General features: G+C 59.4%; 1 protein-coding gene across 1 annotated transcript; it reads left to right on the top strand.

Annotated features, from left to right (window-relative positions):
* The first annotated feature begins 1,493 nt into the window (after positions 1-1,493).
* Ppp5c (protein phosphatase 5 catalytic subunit) lies at positions 1,494-15,129 on the top strand. The gene is made up of 13 exons (XM_042700288.1): positions 1,494-1,715; positions 6,277-6,518; positions 9,832-9,979; positions 10,865-10,986; positions 11,150-11,215; positions 11,515-11,613; positions 12,204-12,309; positions 13,059-13,201; positions 13,288-13,375; positions 13,798-13,838; positions 13,919-14,097; positions 14,438-14,519; positions 14,601-15,129. Exons 1-13 carry the CDS (start codon positions 1,595-1,597, stop codon positions 14,661-14,663), a joined length of 1,500 nt encoding a protein of 499 aa, XP_042556222.1. The 5' UTR covers positions 1,494-1,594; the 3' UTR covers positions 14,664-15,129.
* Positions 15,130-15,818: the final 689 nt, after the last annotated feature.

The raw sequence follows: 15,818 nt of genomic DNA, 5'->3' as shown, positions 1-15,818 counted from the left end.
ACCCCAAGCTTCCAGACATGCACTTACTCACCTGGACTTTGCCCCCATGTGTCTGGGGTCCTGGGGTTCCCTATCCCCAAGGGAGTGGTTCACAATCCAGGCAATGCCTCCAGCCGCATAGGCACACGCACAGCCCAAACTGCCTGTCTCAGGAGAGGAGTTCACAGTTCTCTGCCACCAGCTTTGTCCCCTCTCAGCTCATCTACGATGGTGCTACTCTTGGACTCCCATAAGAAAAAAAAAAAAAAAAGCTCCTCAGCCCCATCCACCCCCTCCTTGGAAGCCACCACTCCATCTTTGGGTATTCTGTCCAGATTGGTGCTAAGGGAGGTGCGCTCGCCTAGGGGAGGGGGAGGCCTGGCTCAGCCATGCTGGCTTTTCCCAAACACCATAAAGACCTCGCCTGGATGGGCACCGGAGAATGCGTGTTGACTCATTTGTGGGGTCCCTTTGGGGGTGGGTAGTATAGTGGGTGATTGGTCTCCATATGACACATCCACTTTTTTTTTTTTTGTCGGGCCTGGGGCTTGAACTCAGGGCCTGGGCGCTGTCCTTGAGCTCTTTTGCTCAAGGGTAGTGCCCTACCACTTTGAGCCACAACTCCACTTCCGGTTTTCTGGTTGGTCATTGGAGATGACTTTCCTGCCTGGGCTGGCTTTGAGATCTCAGCCTCCTGACTAGTTAGGATTATGGGGGTGAGCCATAGGTGCCTGGCTTAATGCTATAGTTCTGCCCGAGTGGGAACCCGGGGTTTGGCCCCAGCCTGTAATCTCAGCACTGCAGAAGCTGAGGCTGGAAGATCTTGATTGGGCTATATATACCAAGAACACTATCTCAAATAAATAGAGGGGGGAGGCAGGGAAGGGAGCAGAGCCGGAAACAAGGGTGCTGGGGGGGGCCCTGGCCGCACGGGGGTGCAGGCCAGTCCCCCAGCTCGATCCTCGGTCTAGGGTCCAGCTGCAGAAGCGGTGGCCCAGACGCAGACTGTGGGGACCCGCGGCAGGGCCGGTTTGCGGGTGCAGGGGGGGCGGGAGCGTGGGGACAGGAAGGAGAAGGCCGGAGTGGCCGGGCACCGCTCGGCCCCGGGGAGACCCCGGGTCGTGGGGACACGGGGAGCACCGTTTTTTCCAGAGAGGTCACCGGGGCGCGGGGAAGAGGGGTGGCCCGAGGTCTCGGGAAGTCGGCAGTCTGATCCCCCCCCCCTCCCCCCGCTGTCTGGCACAACGACCCCGAGGGTGGGGCGGGGGGTGGTCCTTAAAACCCAAGAAACTTCGGTGGGCTCAGGTAACTTGGGGAGCAGGTCCACGCCAACCTCCCCTCCCCCGCCTCTCCCGGTGCCCCCTCTCCCCCGCTCTCTCCTCTGATTGGTTCGCCCCGCGAGGGGCGCTGCCTCGGCCCCCCTCTGGTCACCTTGTCCTGGCGCGCGCGCTCGCGGGGGCCCAAGGAACCCCCGCGCATGCGTGCCGAAGGCGCCTTCGGGGCCCGCGCTTTACGACACTTGCGCGACAGCGGCGGCGGTCCCTCAGCGCTCCTTCGCGACGGTTCGGCCGGGTGCCGCTGGCGGCCGTTGCCAGGGTGGGGGTCGCTTTGCGGCATGGCGATGGCGGAGGGCGAACGGACTGAGTGTGCTGAGCCCCCCCGGGACGAACCCCCTGCCGAAGGCGCCTTGAAGCGGGCCGAGGAGCTCAAGACCCAGGCCAACGACTACTTTAAAGGTACGTCCGGCCCGGACAGGGCGAGGGAGGGCGGACAGCAGCCCAGGCCCGCGCGGAACCATGGCAACGCCGAGCGGCAGCTGGGGCGCCGGGCGGCCTCTACCAAGTGACCGGGCCCGGGGGGGGGCGCGGGGTGACGCTACCACGGGGCGACATGGGGGGGGCGTCTGAGTGGAGGGGTCGTGCGTTCACAAGTGGGGAAACTGAGGCGGGCGCCACCAAGTCAGGAGTGGAGCGGGCCCCTAAGAGGGCGCCACCCAGTAGTGACATGTGGCTACCTGGGAGGGGAGACCTGGGCTGGGGAGGTGCGGGGGGGGGGGTCCTGCCCCAGTTGGGGGGCAGCCCAAGCAGAAGAGGGAATTGTGGGGAATAAATCATGAGACTGGGAGGGGGGGGGAAAGGAAGTAGATTTGGGGTGATTGGAGAATAGGATCTGTAGGGAGTCCCTGAGGCGTGGGGAACACGTGAGGTCACGGATTCGTTCATTCATTCATTGCATACATGTTTCTTGAGCCTCCGGTCGAGCCGGCGCACCGGGCTTGGCTCTGAGACTCCAGCAGGAAGGAGACATTGTGGTCTGTCAAGTAGCAAGGGAATCACGTGGAGTAAGCCCACAAATAAAATGCTTAAGTTATGCCCAGGCCTTTGAAAGAAAGAAAGAAAGAGAAAAAGCACAAGATGGTAAGAAAAATCGAGGTAGAAAGCTGCCTTAGACATAGGATGGTGGATGGTCTGGGAGTACTCTAAGGAAAAAGAGACATTTAAGCTGAAACTACCCAGAGGACCAGGGGAAGGACTGATCCTACTGGGTAGATTAGCATGTGCAAAGGCCCTGGGGTGGAGCATGTGTGTGAGAATGGTGTGACTGGGGCTTTAAAAAGAGTTAGGTGGGTCGGATAAAAGATTTTGGAGGACCCAGATCTGGGCTGCTTCTTTCTGGGGTCTCATAAATCATTGCCAAGACTAGTTTGGATTTTATTCAGCTGGTCCAGGAAATAGGTAGACAGGAAATAGGTAGATGGGCCAGTCTGGACTGGAGAAAACTTTGAGAGTGCCCAACCTGTGGTTGGAAATATGTTGGGAATGGATGAGATCACTTAGAAATGGGGTACAGAGAAGACCTAAAGTAGGGTGCTGAGGAGCAGTCAGCAAGGAAGGTGGATGGGAAACCGGGAAGAGGTGTCAGGAAAGTGTGTGTAGATTCTAGAATTTAGGAAAGATGAGCTCCAAGCCTTGACTACTAGGTCTGGCCGGCAGATACTGGTGGGGATGTTGACCAGAGCAATTAGTCCACTTCTGCAAGTGTGGTTCAGCACGGACACAGCGTCGAGGTAGACTCTGCAGGGGAGGAGAGATTTGCACTGGCAGACAACTCAGGAGAAGGGGAGGGCATGGTAGAAGGATCTAGGGCCCCACTGGAGCATGGGTCTCCAGAAATGCATGGCCTGAGGGGCAGTTTGGTTGGGTAGGAAGTTCAGTGGGGAGTGTGGGCGCCATCCTGAGGGTCCAAGTGGTGTTGGAAACACGCCCAGGTGGAGAAAGCTCAAGGCAGAAAGAAGCAGATGGCAAAGGCCCAAAGGTGAGCGGGTCTTGGTGCCTTTGTAGGGAGCAGATTGTAAGGGGTCATAGGGAGGCAACTCGACTTTCAGCTGAAGGTGCTGGGTAGTGGCCAGAGGACAGGCTCAGAATTGTCCTTAAAGCCAGGTGCCAGCAGTTCACACCTGTAATCCTGTCTAGTCAGGAGGCTGACATCTAAAGATCATGGTTTGAAGCCAGCCTGGGCAGGAAAGTCCTCAAGACTCTTATCTCCAATTAACCAGCCAAAAGCTGAAAGTGGCTTGAGCTGTGGCTCAAGTAGTAGAGCATTAAGCCTTGAGTAAAAAGTCCTTGACTTTAAGCACCAGGACCAGCTTTGGGGGGGGGGGGGGGAGAAGAAAGAGAGAGAATGAGAGAGAGAGAAAAACCTTTTCTGGGGCTCAACAAGGGCAGCAAGTCTTGGGGTTGCTGCTGATGCCAGGGAGAGTTGGGGAGCAGCCTCAATTCACCAGGACCTGGGATTCCAGCCTGGAGCCCAAGGGGCCTGTCCTTGGTGGAAGGTACCCCTCAGGCCAGGCCTCCTCCTGTCAGGCAGGCTGTGGCAGGAGCTCAGGGGCTGAGGGAATAACAATAAAAAGAATAATTACAGCTCGTGTTAATTGAGACTCAGTGGTGCAAGGTGCGGCCTGGGCACCCGCCCCACACTGGGAAGTAGAAGTGGGTTGGAGCCCTGTTTGTTTTATGGAGGAAGTGGCTCGGAAGCGGAACTGCTGGCCCCCAGGTCGGGTGTGTGTGTGTGTGTGTGTGTGTGTGTGCGCGTGTGCGTGCGCGCGTGCGTGCGTGTGTGCATGCGCGTGTGGGCTGGGCCGGATTTCCTCTGCCTCACCTCTGCTCACCTGTCACCCTGGCTCCTGTGGGTGAGGAAGGTCCTGGGGGAGGGGGAGCTGGTCTGACACCTCAGTCCCCCAGGTGGTGAAGCATGCACCAAAGTAAAGAGCCAGAGTCCTCTGCAGCGGGGCCCCCCCAACCCCTAGCCTCACCTTGCTGTCTCTGTTTCCTCATCGCTGACTCCCGGGGCTGCCTGGAAGGAGACTTGAGGCACAGCACACAGAGCAGGATACGGATGGGGGGCAGAGAATGGGGTACAGGCCCTTCCCCCTCCCTCCTTCCCTGCCTCCCCCTCTGCACTTGGTCACTCAAGGGCTGCAGCCTCTTTGCCTGGGCACATTCCCAGGCCCAGCTCACCGCCTCAGCCCCGGGCCAGAGCTAAGTCAGAGGTGACAGCCAGCCACCAGCCCAGACTGTGCCCCTGGCTGAGTCACACCTTGCCTGGAAGGCACCCCGCCTGCCCCCAGGCTGAGGGAGTCCTCTGAAGGTGCCAGGCTGCTCCTTGCACCTTGCTTGGTTCTAGGAAGTGCTGCGGCCTGCCTTCCTGGGGCTCACAGACCCCGATCAGAGTCAAGCAGGCCTGCCGTAAGGAAGGGACAGTTCAGGCCACTGAAAGATTGCCACCTGCCTTCTCCCTTCTCTGGTTCCTGCCTCCCTCCCTCCCCACTCACTTCCCCTCCAGGACACTCGGGTGACCCTCTAGGCTACAGAGCCTTAAGTCCTTTGGGTGGTCGCTGTCTGGGCCTCTGAAGGAGGTGGGGTGTCTGTGCTCACTGGGCACCAGTGAAGGGGGGGGCGGGGGGGCTCCTGAGTTGAGAGGCGCAGCCTCTGAAACTCCAGTCCTGAAGGGCTGTGACAGATTAGCTGCAGAGTGGATCTGAGCCGCTGTCTCTGCCAGGCTCCCCCAGGGCATCCGCAGGTACGAGGGGCCCCACCTGCCCCTCACCACGCGGGCTGAGCTTCAGTTTTCCTGGCTGATGTGCTGTCTTCGGGGTTGTTGGGGGGTTCTGTGAAGAGTCCAGCACACCAGCCCCACTTGGGCAGGCCTGTGAGGCCGTCCAGGTCTCATTCCTCCCACCTGTGGAATGGGCACAGGGGAGGCCTCAAATCCGGTTATTTGACCTTGAGCACAGCCTCCTTAGCCTTTGACCTTGAACATGGCCTCTACAGCTTCCAGGTGGGCCTCAGATGGTCTTCCTAGGACCCCAGGTCAGGTGGAAAGCGCTTGTCAAGTACAATCTGACCTCTTGTCCTTGGCTCACTGTCACCTCCTGTCATCCCACACTTGGGACCAGGCTGAGGCTGCCAGTCCCAGGGGATCTGTCTCCTCACTCCCGCCACTCCTGCCCCCAGCCAGCTCCCTAGGGCTGGCCACTGCACCTGGCCCGGGGCCCCAGCCCAGGGCTCAGCCTGCTCAGGCCTTGCCTGCTGTTCTGTCAGGAGCAGTCTGCTGCCTTCTCCGGCCTCATGCTCAGCAAGGCCGAGTGGCTTCCTTCCCTTTCTACCTACACATCTCCTTCTTGGCCTCCTTTTTGGGTTCACTTCCTTGCTGTGGGAGGCTGGATGGCCGGGGGCTCAGGGCCTACGGCTGCCTGGTTCAAATCACAGCTTCAGCACACCCTAGCATAGCCCCTCCTAGCCACACGTGGACTCAGGGAGAGACCTAGAGTAGTGTCCAGCATGGCACCGAGTGGGTAGAAGCATGGGATTGGTGGAGGCCTGGAGCTTGTGGCCTGAGGGCCAGGCTGAGGAGACCCGTCTGAGCACCAGGGTGGGCCTCAGTTTCCCCCCCCTTTTTTTTTTTTTTTTGTCGGTCGTGGGGCTTGAACTCTGGGCTTGGGCGCTGTCCTCGTGCTCTTCAGGTCAAGGTGAGCGCTCTATCACTTGAGCCACAGCAATACTTCCGGTTTTCTAGTGGGTTTTTGGAGATAAGAGTCTCACAAACTTTCCTACCCGGGCTGGCTTTGAACCATGATCCTCAGATCTCAGCCTCCTGAGTAGCTAGGATGACAGGCGTGAGCCACCGGCGCCCGGCTAGTTTCCCCATCTTGTAAGTGAGGACATGGCCCAGTGGCAGCGCTGCCTCATGCCTCTTCCTCCTTGTCCCCTCCCCCTCCTCCCCCCCCCCCCCCCCCAGCCAAGGACTACGAGAACGCCATCAAGTTCTACAGCCAGGCCATCGAGCTGAACCCCAGCAATGCCATCTACTATGGCAACCGCAGCCTGGCCTACCTGCGCACCGAGTGCTATGGCTACGCACTGGGTGACGCCACGCGGGCCGTGGAGATTGACAAGAAGTACATCAAGGGCTACTACCGCCGGGCTGCCAGCAACATGGCCCTGGGCAAGTTCCGGGCTGCCCTGCGTGACTACGAGACGGTAAGTGGGTCTGACGGACCCTGGGCGGGGCCTCTCTGCGCCTCCAGGGATGCTGTGGGCACTAAATGAGCTGCTTAGAGCTACACTGGCACATGGGGTTCCAAGGTAATCAGCCATTGGTAATAAGGGTAGGGTTTGGGGGTTTGGGGTGCCAGTCTGGCTTGAACTCGGGACCAGGGCACCGTCCCTGAGCCTTTTTTGCTCAAGGCTAGCACTCTATCACTTGAGCCATGCCTCCACTTCTGGCTTTTTTTTTTGGGTCCAGTCGTGGGGCCTGAACTCTGGGCCTGCGCGCTGTCCCTCAGCTCTTCAGCTCAAACCTAGCGCTCTACCACTTGAGCCACAGCACCACTTCTGGCTTTTTTCTTTTTGCTTATGTGGTGCTGAGGAATTGAACCCAGGGCCCCATGCATGCAAGGCAAGTGCTCTACCACTGAGCCACCTTCCCAGCCCTCAGCTTTTTTGAGGGAGATTATTAGAGATAAGGGCCTCAAGGACTTTGCTTCCCAGGTTAGCTTTGAACCTCGTTCCTCAGATCTCAGCCTCCTGAGAAGCTGGGATGACAGATGTGAGCCATCAGCACCTGGCATTGAGGGCATTTCTGTCAGTTATTAGCAAGAGCCACAGTCACCTTCTGGTGGCTCTGGTGGCTCAGGGTGAGGATCCCTGCAGGGTATCATGAGGTGACCGGAAGGCTGGGAACAGGGGTCATTCCTCTCTACCTTGGTGACAGACTGGTGGTCAAGGTACCGGTTGAGGGTCAGGTGTGCTTACTGCAGCAGCCCTGGGGACTTGGCAGGACCACCTCCATCCTACAGGGGAGATTGAGGCCCAGGGTCCCACATTGCCCATGTCCCCCCAAAGTGGAGGTCCTAGAGTGGAGCTGCTGGGACTCTGTTGAACTTACACAGCCTTTCTGCTGCCCGCACCCTCTGTGCAGGGTGAGGTGACCTGGGGCCCCGGATGCCAGTCTGTAGTGGCAGGGCCTGGCCTAGGGTGAGGTCCTTGCGCAGAGCCTGTGGCCAGGGGACCCTGTATCAGAGTGGGAGCCAGGAAAGGGATAGCCCAGCAGGGTCCCTCTGAGCGTGGGTGCCAGGGCCGCTCCCTTGGCATCCTAATCCGGAAGATGGCAAGTAGGGGAGTGGCTGCCCAGGCCTGTTGGCTTTGCTAAAGACGGGTAAAGGTCCCGGGGTGGACGGCTGGTAATGAGTAACCAAGGCCCACAGAGTCAGGGCCTGGAGGAACCCCGGGTCAAGGGCAGAGTCTTCCCCACTTGGGCTAGGGAGAGTGCCTGGACAGAAGCTGAGTGATTACGGTCATGCCACAGGCCTGGGGTGTGCATGAGGGTCAGCTGGCAATCCAGAGCCTTAACAGAGCCACCAAGGCAGGGCCACACCTGCCACATTGGGCCCCCACAGAGCATCGAGTGACAGGTGCTGCAGTTCCCAGGGGATACACCAGGCCCTGTCCTCTGGGCTGGTTGCAGGCTGTGGGAGGGGACCAAGGCAGGTGTGACCTTGGTTGGAGCAGGTGAGCCTGGGGCTCAGTCTCAGCCACTGGGAGCAGAGCGCTGTGCAGGGATGGAGGTGAAGGCTGAAGAGGTGTCCTTTCCCCTCGGGGTGCACACGAGGTGGCCCAGGCCTCACTGTGTTCTTTCTCATGTCCAGTTAGACACAGAACACACTTTCTTGGGGTATGTGTATATATTGTTGTATGTGTTTTTATTTTATTCTTTAAAAAAAATTTTTTTGTCGGTCGTGGGACTTGAACTCTGGGCCTGGGCGCGGTCCCTCAGCTCTTCAGCTCAAGCCTAGTGCTCTACCACTTGAGCCACAGCGCCACTTCTGGTTTTCTGGTGGTTAATTGGAGATAAGAGTCTCACAGACGGTCCGTTCCTGCCTGGGCTGGCTTTGAACTCTGATCCTCAGATCTCAGCCTCCTGAGTAGCTAGGATTACAGGCGTGAGCCACCAATGCCTGACTGTTTTTAGTTTTTAAACCATGGGCATAGATGTGGGTGGGCGATGGATGAGTGGCTGAGGGCACGTGGTTGGGAAGCCCAGTGCCTTGCTGGCGCATACCATGTCTTGATGGGGAAGGAAGGGAGAAGTTGGACCTGTCTTGCAGTGCCACATGAGGACTGGTCCACAGCCTGATGGCAGGTGTGCCCACGCCAAGGCCTGCCTGGGACACCGGGGCATGGTGAATACCTGGCTCCTCTTGTCCTTCTCCAATCTCCTTGGCAGCTCTGCAAAACACAGTTGTTAGATAAATGCAGGCACCGGGCATGGCAGGCACCGGCCTGAGTGGCTGTGAGGCTGTGGTGGTTTTAAGTTCCTGTGCAGCCCAGCTCTTCAGTAAATCACTGGGCACCAGAGGCTCACGCCTGTAATCCCAGCTACTCAGGAGGCTGAGATCTGAGGATCACAGTTCAAAGCCAGCCTGGGCAGGAAAGTCTGTGAGACCTTTTTTTTTTTTTCTTTTTTTGCCATTCCCAGGGCTTGAACTCAAGGCCTGGGCACTGTTCCTGAGCTGCATTTGCTCAAGGCTAGCACTCTACCACAGCACCACTTCCAGCTTTTCTTGTGTATGTAGTACTGAGGAATCAAACCCAGGGCTTCATGCATTCAAGGCAAGCACTCTACCAGTAAGCCACCTTCCCAGCCCCTCCATGAGACTCTTATCTCCAGCTAACCACCACAGACCTGGAAGTGGTGCTGTGCCTCAAAATGGTAGAGCGCTAGCCTTGAGCAGAAAAGCTTACGAATAATTCCCAGGCCCTGAGTTCAAGGCCTATACCAACAAAAAAAGAAAACATTCTGAGTGGAGTGCTGCATTGACCAAGGCCCTCAGTTCCTTGTTTTGTTTTGTTGTTTTTTGGTCTGAGATCCAGAGTCAGTACCTGATGTTTTCACTCATTGGCTGGCGCTCTACCATCTGAGCCACATCTCCAACCAGCCCCCAGTTGCTTACTTGGTGGAGCTCAGACTCTTACTTCAGCTCCTACCAAAGGGCAGAGGCAGCTGCTGACTAGCCTTTGACAAGGGCAGTTCATTCGCTTCTGCTCTGATGGGGTCAGCGCTGGTTTAGTCAGAGCCCTGGGGACTGGTGTGCCCGTCCTTGCGCAGCTCTGTGGGATTGTTTCTCAGGGTGCTGGGGCAGAAACCCAGGCCGGGTGGCAGGGTCCAGATTGCAACATGGCCATGGGTGGTGGCCCTGGGTCTGACCAGATCCTAGGGCTGGTGCTGCTGACAGTTCCCCTGTGCCAGGAGCTAGTCACGCCCTCCCGAGTATGACTCCTCCCCCTCTGCCAGGTGGTGAAGGTGAAGCCTCACGACAAAGATGCCAAGATGAAGTACCAGGAGTGCAGCAAGATCGTGAAGCAGAAGGCCTTCGAGCGGGCCATCGCGGGGGACGAGCACAGGCGCTCTGTTGTGGACTCACTGGACATCGAGAGCATGAGTGAGTCGGCCTGCACACCCCAGCCCTCCCTGCATCTAGGGGCAGGCAGTGCCCAGAGAGGGGGGTCAGGTTCCAGCAAGTCCTAAAAAATGGGGTCTCACAGCCGGGCGCCGGTGGCTCACACCTGTCATCCTAGCTACTCCGGGAGGCTGAGATCTGAGGATCGAGGTTCAAAGCCAGCCTGTGCAGGAAAGTCCATGAGACTCTTATCTCCAGTTAACCACTAGGAAACTGGAAGTGGCACTCTGGCTCAAGTGGTAGAGTGCTCCCCTTGAGCTGAAGAGCTGAGGGACAGTGCCCACGCCCAGAGTTCAAGCCCCATGACAGACAAAAAAAAAAAAAGGAAACACAGAAATGGGGTCTCGCCCACAGCTGCTTTTGTTCCCTCCTTCTCCCCCTTCCTGCCCTTGGTAGATAAATTTAGGGTGGTTTAGTGCTTTTCTTTCGTGGCATGCAGTGGTGCCCCTTCCCCTGTTCACATGAGGTCCCGCAGCTATTTCTACCTGTGGGTGATGTGGTGGCGTTCCCCGGGACCGTCCTGCCCTGTCTCGCGTGTCTAGGGTTCCCACCCTAGAGCACAGGGAAGATGGGGCAGGGCTGAGTTGGTAGTCATTTGGGGGACTCCTCTCTAGGATTTAGAATGGGGGTGGCAGAGGGAGGCCGCTGCTGGAGTGGACCATCTGGAAATAGATCTTAGAGTTGTGTACTCATCCTAGAAGCCTGAACCCCAAGGCCCAGAGCAGTTGCCACAGTTCCACGGCGTCTGCTCCCACTCACTTCCTCAGCCTGTGTCCACAGCCAGGTCCCCCATCCCTGGGAGCCACGTAGCCCATGCTGCCCGCCATGTCCAAGCCCCCTGACAGGGTTCCCTTGTTCACCTGCCAGCCATCGAGGACGAGTACAGTGGGCCAAAGCTTGAGGACGGCAAAGTGACAATCACCTTCATGAAGGAGCTCATGCAGTGGTACAAGGACCAGAAGAAGCTGCACCGGAAGTGTGCCTACCAGGTGAGCCACAGGGACCCCGGGCACTGAGCAGAGCCAGAGGGGCGTTGTGTGATGACCACTACTTCCCGGAACGGGTGTCCCGTGCTGGACGCGTGCGTGCATCCGGGGCCACAGCAGTGTGGGGTGCAAAAGCCGTCCCACTCACAGTCTGCCCTGCCTTCAGATTCTGGTGCAGGTGAAAGAGGTCCTGTGTAAGCTGAGCACGCTCGTGGAGACCACGCTGAAAGAGGTGCGGCTGGCCAGGGCATTGGCATCTGGCGGTGGGTGGCTCCTGGGCCGGGGAGGAGCCAGTGCGCTCTGGAACTCACAGTCCCACCTGGTGTGGTCTGTCGTCCCCTCCTCGTCTGTCTCCCGCATGTCCCTCGGTCCTGCCTCGTGCTCTCTGTCACCTTGTCATCACTGTGTCCTGCTTTGTGTGTGTCTCACATGGATTTTCTTGGTCTGCCATGACCCCTCACCCCTCCCTTCTGCCCCCTCCCCACATCTCTCTCTGGGCCCCTCCCTCTCCGGTGGCCTCTTTTCTTCCAGACAGAGAAGATTACAGTGTGTGGGGACACGCACGGCCAGTTCTATGACCTCCTCAATATCTTCGAGCTCAACGGCTTGCCCTCCGAGACCAACCCCTATGTATCCTTCTCCATGCTGCAGTTGGGCCTGGGCGTGGGGTGGAGGGGACAGGCTAGTCCCCACACTGTGTCCCCGGGGCCAGTGCCCTCAGCTCTCCCAGCCCCACGTTCCCCTCTGCTGCCAGGTCACACAGCACAGAGGCAGCTGCCACTAACTAGCTGCTCATCTAACCTGCTGCCTCAGTTTCCCCCTTTGTCACTTGGGCTAAGGTGGAGAGGAGTGGGCATGGCTGCAGCTGCATGGAGGAGCTGACTGCAGGCCTGGCCACCACCATGAGAATTTGACATTAGACTGGCTTCACCCCGGGTCAGGGGTAGGGCCCAGGCCTGTGCTGGGTAGACGGCTCGGTGCCCGCTGTCCTGTGGCTCTGAGCCTGTTTGGAGGAAGGGCAGGCGTTGGGCCTTCCCTGCTGTCCTGCAGACTGGTGGCCAGCCGGAGCCACAGCACAGGAGAGAGTGCTGTGAGCCCCACCGGGTCCTTGTTCCTTGGGAGGTGCTGATGGGAGCCTTGAGGGGGCCTGGAGGCCTGGGAGGAGCCTCCACGGCTGGGTTCTGGCTGGTCCTGCCGCCGCGTGGTCCTTAGCAGCACAGATATTTAATGGCGACTTCGTGGACCGTGGCTCCTTCTCCGTGGAGGTGATCCTCACCCTTTTTGGCTTCAAGCTCCTGTACCCAGATCACTTTCACCTACTTCGAGGTGAGCTGGGGAGGAGTTGGGGGTCCTCAGAAGGGCGCTTCCCTTTTCCTCTGAGTGGTGATTTATCTAGAAAACCAGGGTACTGGGTGAAGTGAGCCTACCCTGGGGGTGCCCAGGGCCGTCCTGTAAGGAAGCCCCTAGGGACAGGCTCATGGCTTGCCTCCCTCCCAGGGTCACTGTGCCCATGTGTCAGCCGGTGTCAGTGGAGGGTCTGGAGGAAGGGCACCTCCCCCTCAGGGGCTGGCCGAAAGGAAGAACACCCCATCTCCCCCAGAGTTCTCTTAGTGAGCACCTGGGCAGGCCCTGCCCACACATGGGAGGGGCTCGCTGGGGCCCCGCCCCGATAGAGAGGAATCCCTGCAGACCAGAAGGACCCGTGCCCATGCCCACGTGGGTGCTTCTTATGCAAAGACTTCTCTGGAGGGTTCTGGGGGGTTATTGCAGTGAGGCGGGTGGATGTCTCACGAGGCCGTGCTTCCCGCTCTATGTGCCACAGCCTTATGGGTGGACTGAGCACGCCTGACACCATGTTGGCATCCCAGGAGCCACTGTGTGCCATCCCCCAGGCTCCCGGGCAGATTTGGGCTCTTGGGCCAGGTTTGAGGGAGAGGGGTGGAGCCTGTGGGGCCGAGGCAGCCGAGAAGATGGAGTGGTGGGCACTCGGCTGTCACCGCGTCCCCAGGTCTGTTTCTGAGTCAGGGAGACTGAGGAACCCGGGGCTGAACCTTCGGTCCCCCTGCTGTGCCCAGGCAATCATGAGACAGACAACATGAACCAGATCTACGGTTTCGAGGGCGAGGTGAAGGCCAAGTACACAGCCCAGATGTACGAGCTCTTCAGCGAGGTGTTCGAGTGGCTCCCGCTGGCTCAGTGCATCAACGGCAAAGTGCTGGTAAAGACATAGTGCTCCCCCACATCCCCATGACTGGCCACGGCAGAGGGCGCTGCCCTGCCCTCACCCCACTGCCCCGCCCCCAGATCATGCACGGAGGCCTCTTCAGCGAGGACGGTGTCACTCTGGACGACATTAGGAAGATCGAGCGGAACCGGCAGCCTCCAGACTCAGGTGAGCGAGGTCTTGGGGCTCCCCCCTGGCCAGTGAGGCCATGAGGCCAGGGCCTGTCCAGGGCCCAGAAGGCAGACGGATGAGGACACACCCCTCTGTTCACACCGGAGTTCTCCAGTCCCTGGGCTGAGGCAACTGGGGACAGGCAGATGGCGGCACGTGGGTGTGGAGTGGCCGCAGGGGTGGCACTGGGTGGACAGCTCACTGGTCTTTGTTCCTAGGGCAGGGGGCGCCTTGGCTCTGAATGCCTCAGTTCAGATCCAGGGCTGTGATGGTCCTGGGGAGGCCGGAGTAGCTCAGAACTAACTGCAAGGCTATGTCCTGAGCCCTGCCTCCCCTGGGCAGGAGTGTGCCAGAAGGTGGGGCCTGGCTGGGTGGGAGCCCTCCCTCCAGGGCCCTGATGCTCACTCCCCTCTCCCCAGGTCCCATGTGCGACCTGCTGTGGTCTGATCCCCAGCCGCAGGTGAGCCCAGAGTTTTGTGTGAGGTGGTAGGGTGGGGCCCCTGGTCACCCGGAGTCTCATGTTCCCCCCTTGCCCCCTAGAATGGGCGCTCGGTCAGCAAACGGGGCGTGAGCTGCCAGTTCGGGCCCGATGTCACCAAGGCCTTCCTGGAGGAGAACCAGCTGGAGTACATCATCCGCAGCCACGAGGTCAAGGCGGAGGGCTACGAGGTGGCCCACGGCGGCCGCTGCGTCACCGTCTTCTCTGCCCCCAACTACTGGTGCGTCCCCTGGGGGTTTGTTTCTTTGGGGCTCAGCATGGAGGTGGACCGTTCCCATCACTGGATGGTGCAAGGGGAGCCAGGCAGTGAAGCCCCTCCACCGCCCCCAGCCCCCAGGCCTCACACCTCCCATTGGTGCCTGGAGATGCTTCTGGAAGGAAATCCCGTCATTCCTCTAGTCTGCAGAAGAAGGCTGCCACGGCAGGCACCCCGGGGTCACCTGCTTGTCCTGGTGGCCAGAGAGGTGGTGGGATCAGATCTGGCACCGAGAGCCCACCCCGTCCTCCCCTCCCCCTCTCCTGCCCCTCCCTGAGCGCCCCCTCTGCTCCTGTCCCTGCAGCGACCAGATGGGGAACAAAGCCTCCTACATTCACCTCCGGGGCTCCGACCTGCGGCCCCAGTTCCACCAGTTCACAGCAGTGGTGAGCCCCAACTCCAAGGGGGGTGGGGGAGCAGGCAACCCCTGTGGCCCCTCCTGACCCAACCCCCTCTGCCTCCTCCAGCCTCACCCCAACGTCAAGCCCATGGCCTACGCCAACACGCTGCTGCAGCTGGGGATGATGTGAGGCAGGGGCGCCCCCTGGCCAGCACCCCGCAACCAGGACCTGAGCAGCCCCGCCCCCGGGCAGCGTTGGACCCCCTTTTACTTTGTAAAGTTTGTATTTATTCCTCTTTAGGTTGCAGAGGGGGTGGGCAGAGCAGAGCAGGGCTGGCCAGAGCGGCTGTCCCCTGCACAGGCAGGAAGGGGGTGCCCGAGCTGGGGTGCAGAGGGGCACAGCCAGGCATTCTGGAGGAAGGCCGGCCTGGGGCGGGACCAAGAGGATTCCCTGCCCCTTCGTTTGCATGGCTCCTCCCCGCTAAAGCAATAGGGCCCTGCCATAGGAAGACCCTAGGAAGAGGGTCATCAGGGAGGCCTCGCCTGCACCCTGCCTCCTGGTAGCCCAAGGGTGGGGCCAGGCCAGGCCCACCCCTCCCCCAGCTGTTTTATGTCTGTAATTAAATATGTTAAAATAAAGTCATTATTGTAAGTCACCTCGTCTCAAGGCCCTGGCTGCTAGATTGAGTACGTGTTCCCTAGAGATTCAGGTTGGGGGCTGTGCCCAGACCTGGGATACAGAGGGCCCCCCATGAGAAGACCCCATGGGCCAGCAAGGCCAGTGGTGAAGTGACCCCCTGCAGACCCAGATCCTTCCCAAGCTGGGCCCCCTTCATCCTGGGCACCATTCAGTAAAGCGCCTGCAGTCTCTCCATTTCCCCCCCATCCATCAGAGTGGACATGGCTGTGGGGGCTTCCTGTCCCTGGGGGTCTTCCCAGAGCAGCACAGAAGGACAGCTGAGCCCTTGAGCAAAACTGGGGTTCAGCCAGAGAAGCTGGCAGGGTATGTGAAGTTCTCTGAAGCCCAGCACCTTGTTCAGCCACCCGGGGCCTCAAAGGCTGGGCCTCCACATGAGCAGCCTCCTACCTTCACCATCCATGCCTCCTAGAGGGCATGAGGAGAGGTCTGAGTCTCCTACTGACCCAGGTCAGGGTCAGGACCCATGGACTTCCAGGAAGGAATGAAGATGGGGATGTAAGGCTGCCTCCTCCCAGCCATGCAAGACAGGCGCCTCGGTCTCCTCATCCCCACCAGGGGGCGCCCCAGGATCGGGCACTTCCGCCAGAGAAGCAAGCTGCCCAGACTCCTGTGCAGAGCTGGGATTTCATTCTAATCATGAACAGT

This window comes from Dipodomys spectabilis, unplaced genomic scaffold (genome assembly GCF_019054845.1).
Source record: "Dipodomys spectabilis isolate Male_0828 unplaced genomic scaffold, ASM1905484v1 ptg000266l, whole genome shotgun sequence".
In the NCBI taxonomy this organism is placed as follows: domain Eukaryota; kingdom Metazoa; phylum Chordata; class Mammalia; order Rodentia; family Heteromyidae; genus Dipodomys; species Dipodomys spectabilis.
The sequence above is the reverse complement of the archived record's forward strand: the minus strand, read 5'-3'. Positions and strand labels throughout refer to the sequence as shown.